The following is a 4,774-nucleotide window of genomic DNA, read 5'->3' as shown; positions in this document are numbered from 1 at the left end:
GGCACGCCCTACATCACATACAGCAGCTCGCTACATCACTACAGCCACCCCTACATCACTACAGCCCTACATCACTAGAGCTCTACAGTACTACTACAGCCCTACATCACTACAGCACCCCTACATCACTACAGCCCTACATCACTACAGCCCTACATCACCACTACAGCCCTACATCACTACAGCCCTACATCACTACAAGCCCTACATCACTACTACAAGCCCTACATCACTTACAGCCCTACATCACTACAGAAGCACTACATCACTACTACAGCCCTACATCACTACTACAGCCCTACATCACTACAGCCCTACATCACTACAGCCCTACATCACTACAGCCCTACATCACTACAGCCCAGTGGTGGAAAAAGTACCCAATGTCATACTTGAGTAAAAGTAAAGATACCTTCATAGAAAGTTACTCAAGTAAAGTGGAAAGTCACCCAGTAAAATCCTACTTGAGTAAAAGTCTAGTTGGTTTTAAATGTACTTAAGTATCAAAAGTAAAAGTATAAATCATTTAAAATGTCTTACATTAAGCAAACCAGACGACACAATTTACGGGATAACCAGGTCACACGCTCAACACTCAGACATCATTACAGATAGCCAGGGTCACAGTCTCAACACTCAGACATCATTACAGATACCAGGGTCACAGCTCAACTCAGACATCATTACAGATAGCCAAGGTCACAGCTCAACACTCAGACATCATTACGGATAGCCAGGGTCACAGCTCAACCACTCAGACATCATTACGGATAGCCAGGGTCACAGCTCAACACTCAGACATCATTACGGATAGCCAGGGTCACAGCTCAACACTCAGACATCATTACAGATAGCCAGCGGGTCACAGCTCAACACTCAGACATCATTACGGATAGCCAGGGTCACAGCTCAACACTCAGACATCATTACAGATAGCCAGGGTCACAGCTCAACACTCAGACATCATTACGGATAGCCAGGGTCACAGCTCAACACCCAGACATCATTACGGATAGCCAGGGTCACAGCTCAACACTCAGACATCATTACAGATAGCCAGGGTCACAGCTCAACACTCAGACATAATTTACCAGCGAAGCACTTGTGTTTAGTGAGTCCGTCAGATCAGAGGCAATAGGAACGACCAGGGATATTCTCTTGATAAGTGTGTGAATTGGACCTTTTTCCTGTCCTGCTAAGCATTCAAAATGTAACGAGTACTTTTAGGTGTCAGGGAAAACGTAAGGAGTAAAATACATTATTTTCTTTAGGAATGTATGTGAGTAAAAAGTTGTCAAAAAATATAAATAGTAAAGTACAGATACCCCAAAAAACGAGATATAGTATTACTTAAAAGTATTTTTACACCACTGCTACAGCCCACAAACACTACAGCTACATCACTACAGCAGCACACTACATCACTACAGCAGCACTACATCCCTACAGCAGAACTACATCCCTAAGCAGAACTACAGCAGAACTACAGCCCAAACAACACTACAGCAGAACTACAGCCCTACATCACTACAGCAGCACTACATCACTACAGCAGAATACAGCAGAACTACAAGCGCCTACAAGCACACTACACAGCACTCACTCAGCAGAAATACAGCAGAACTACAGAACAACCAACAACACTACAGCAGAACTACATCATTACATCACTAAGAACAGCAACTACATCACTACAATTACACATACTTAACAAGCCCTACATCACTACAGCAGCACTACATCATTACATCACTACTACAGCCCTACATCACTACAGCCAGCACTACAGCCCTACATCACTACAGCCCATACATAGACATGACAGTTTTCACAGAGACACGCAGACACTGGTTCAAATACCTTTAGTAGAGGTTTTGTGCATCTCTGCTGAGTTCAGATTTGCTCAACGGTTGTTGACGTCTCTGGCTCAGTGTTGCTGGTTTCAGACCTGGTTTGTGCATCCTCTACAGTCAGTGTTGCAGTTTCAGACTCGTTGTTGCATCTTCTGTCAGTGTTGCAGGTTTCGAGACCTGGTTGATTGTGCTTCTGCTGGTCGCTGTCATGCTGGTTTTGACCTGGTTGTTGTGTCACTCTTCTGGTCAGTGTTGCTGGGTTCAGACCTGGTTGTTGTGCATCTCTGGTCAGTGTTGCTGTTTCAGACCTGGTTGTTGTGCATCTCTGGGTCAGTGTTGCAGTTTCAGACCTGGTTGTTGTGCATCTCTGCAGTCTTGTTCGCTGGTTTCTGAACTGCTGTTGTTGTGCGCGTCTGCTGGTCAGTGTTCGGTTTCAGACCTGGTTTGTTTGTGCATCTCCTTCTGTCACTTGTCAGTGTTGCTGGTTCAGACCTGGTTTGTGGCTTCCGCGTCTCTGTTCTGTCAGTGTATTGTTGCTGGTTTTCAGACCTGGTTAGTGCCTGCATCTCTGCTGGTCGCGTTGTTGCAGGTTTCAGACCTGGTTGGTGCGTGTTCTCTGCTGGTCAGTGTTGCTGGTTTCAGACCTGTGTGTTTGTTTGTGCGGTCTCTGCTGGTCAGTGTTGCTGGTTTCAGACCTTGGTTGTTGTGTCGTCTCTGCTGGTCAGTGTTGCTGGTTTTCAGACCTGGTTGTTGTTGTCGTCTCTGGTCAGTGTTGCTGGTTTCAGACCTGGTTGTTTGGCTCTCTGCGTCAGTGTTGCGGTTTCAGACCTGGTTGGTGGCGTCTCTGGTCGTGTTTGCCAGGTTTCAGACCTGGTTGTTGTGCGCTCTCTGCTGTGTCAGTGTTGCTGGTTTCAGACCTGGTTTGGTGTGCGTCTCTGCTGGTCAGTGTTGCTGGTTTCAGACCTGGTTGGTGTCATCTCTGCTGGTCAGTGTTGCTGGTTTCAGACCTGGTTGGTGTGCGTCTCTGCTGGTCAGTGTTGCTGGTTTCAGACCTGGTGTTGTTTGCTGGTCTCTGTGCTGGTCAGTGTTTTGCTGGTTTCAGACCTGGTTGGTGTGCGTCTCTGCTGGTCAGTGTTGCTGGTTTCAGAACCTGGTTGTATGTGTACGTTCATCTCACATAGGACTGAGTTCCATGATTGATTGCTTTGTTTTCTAGATTCCTGGGTTCTGTGGTTTGCGTCTCTGCGCTGATTCAGTGTTGACTGGTTTCCAGACTCCTTCTGGTGTGTTGCGCGTCTACTGCTGATATCTCTCCGCTGGTCAGTGCTGGTCTGATCTGCCTGAACTGGTAACCTCCTGAGCTTCCTCTCTGTTCCACTTTGGGACGGGCTGAGTTGGGACGAGTCTGCCGGTCGTTTTGTTGGTGCTAGGACAAACAGAACAGGACAGGGGTGAGTTTCCTGGAAGCTTTGTAGGACTAAGATCACCTTGTCACTGGACCAAAAATGACAGCGCTACAAAGCTTTTAGGAAACTCACCCAAGCCTAGAACAATATAGCTTTACCATGAAATAATATAGACAACAGCAAAACATTTGGTAGAAACCTAAACCAAAGAAACAACAGAATAACATGTCTTCAATTATGGACAGGTCCAGACCTGCTAGTGCCTTTCTCTTGTTCTTGGGGATGTTTTTCTCCATGAGTTTAATCAGACAGGGTTCTGTGGTGTTGCTATAGGCTGTCTGTCCATTGTTGTTCTTCAGTAGAGGGTCTGCCCCGTGCTTCAACAGCAACTCTGCTATCTGGGACACACAAAGCAAAACAAATATTATCTTACAGTGGTAAGAAAAAGTATGTGAACCCTTTTGGAATTACCTGGATTTCTGCATAAATTCGTCATCAAATTTCATCTAAGTCACAACAATAGACAAACACAGTGTGCTTAAACTAATAACACACAAATTATTGCATTTTTCTTGTCTATATTGAATACATAATTTAAACCTTCACAGTGTAGGTTGGAAAAAGTATGTGAACCCCTAGGCTAATGACTTCTACAAAAGCTCATTGGAGTCAGGAGTCGGCTAACCTGGAGTCCAATCAATGAGACGAGATTGGAGACGTTGGTTAAAGCCTTTAAAAAAAAAACCACACAGAGAGAGATGAGTAGAGAGGAGGGAGTGAAAGGATGCCAGGTCCGCCAGGGAGGCGATTTTCCTCCATTTCGCCGCTCGCTGCCCGGAGCCCTGTTTCTGTGAGCTCGCAGTGAGTCGTCGAGCACGAGCAGGAGGGGAGGACCGAGCCGGCCTGGAGGGTAGGGACATAGAGAGTCAAAGGAATGCAGAAAGGGAGGACGAGGAGGTTGAGGAGGCAGATCAGGAGATAGGTTGGAGACGGTTTGAGTCAGAGGGAAGAGATGATAGGATGCGAAGAGGAGAGAGGCGAAGGTTGGGACGGCGGATACCATCCTGAGTAGCGGGCAGTGTGGGAAGTGTTGGATGAGAGCGAGAGGGAAAAGGTACGGTAGTGGTCGGAGACATTGGAGGGGAGTTGCAATACGATTAAGTGGAAGAACAGCATCTAGTACAGATGAGGTCAAGCGTATTGCTGCCTTGTGAGTAGGGGGGGAAAGGTGAGAGGGGAGGTAGAGAGAGGCGAGGATGGAAAGAAGCGAGGCAGAGCGGAATGAGTCAAAGGTCGACCGTGGGGAGGTTAACGTCATATTGCTGAACTTTTCCATTTATAGACATTTTGTCTTACTGTGTGGACTGATGACATCAAGGTTTTTAGAGAACTTTTGTACCCTTTCCAGCTTCCTGCAAGTCAACAATTCTTATATCTTAGGTTTCTGAGAACTTTTTTGTTTGGGAGAGCTGGTTCCCATCCGGCAATGGTTTTGTGAATAGCAAATCAATTTTT

General features: G+C 46.4%; 1 protein-coding gene across 1 annotated transcript in view; it reads right to left on the bottom strand.

Moving 5' to 3' along the window:
* Positions 1 to 3,026: 3,026 nt before the first annotated feature.
* Positions 3,027 to 4,774, bottom strand: part of LOC111957596 (ankyrin repeat domain-containing protein 12-like) — a 24,823-nt gene continuing 23,075 nt past the window's right edge. The window contains exons 10-12 of the mRNA XM_070436914.1: positions 3,513 to 3,657; positions 3,129 to 3,279; positions 3,027 to 3,036 (exon numbers count right to left, since the gene is read on the bottom strand). Coding sequence (XP_070293015.1) covers positions 3,027 to 3,036; positions 3,129 to 3,279; positions 3,513 to 3,657 — 306 coding nt within the window. The remainder of the gene's footprint in view (positions 3,037 to 3,128; positions 3,280 to 3,512; positions 3,658 to 4,774) is intronic.

Source organism: Salvelinus sp. IW2-2015, linkage group LG33 (genome assembly GCF_002910315.2).
Source record: "Salvelinus sp. IW2-2015 linkage group LG33, ASM291031v2, whole genome shotgun sequence".
NCBI classification, from domain to species: domain Eukaryota; kingdom Metazoa; phylum Chordata; class Actinopteri; order Salmoniformes; family Salmonidae; genus Salvelinus; species Salvelinus sp. IW2-2015.
Note: the sequence above shows the minus strand (reverse complement) of the source record. Positions and strands in the feature narration are given on the sequence as shown.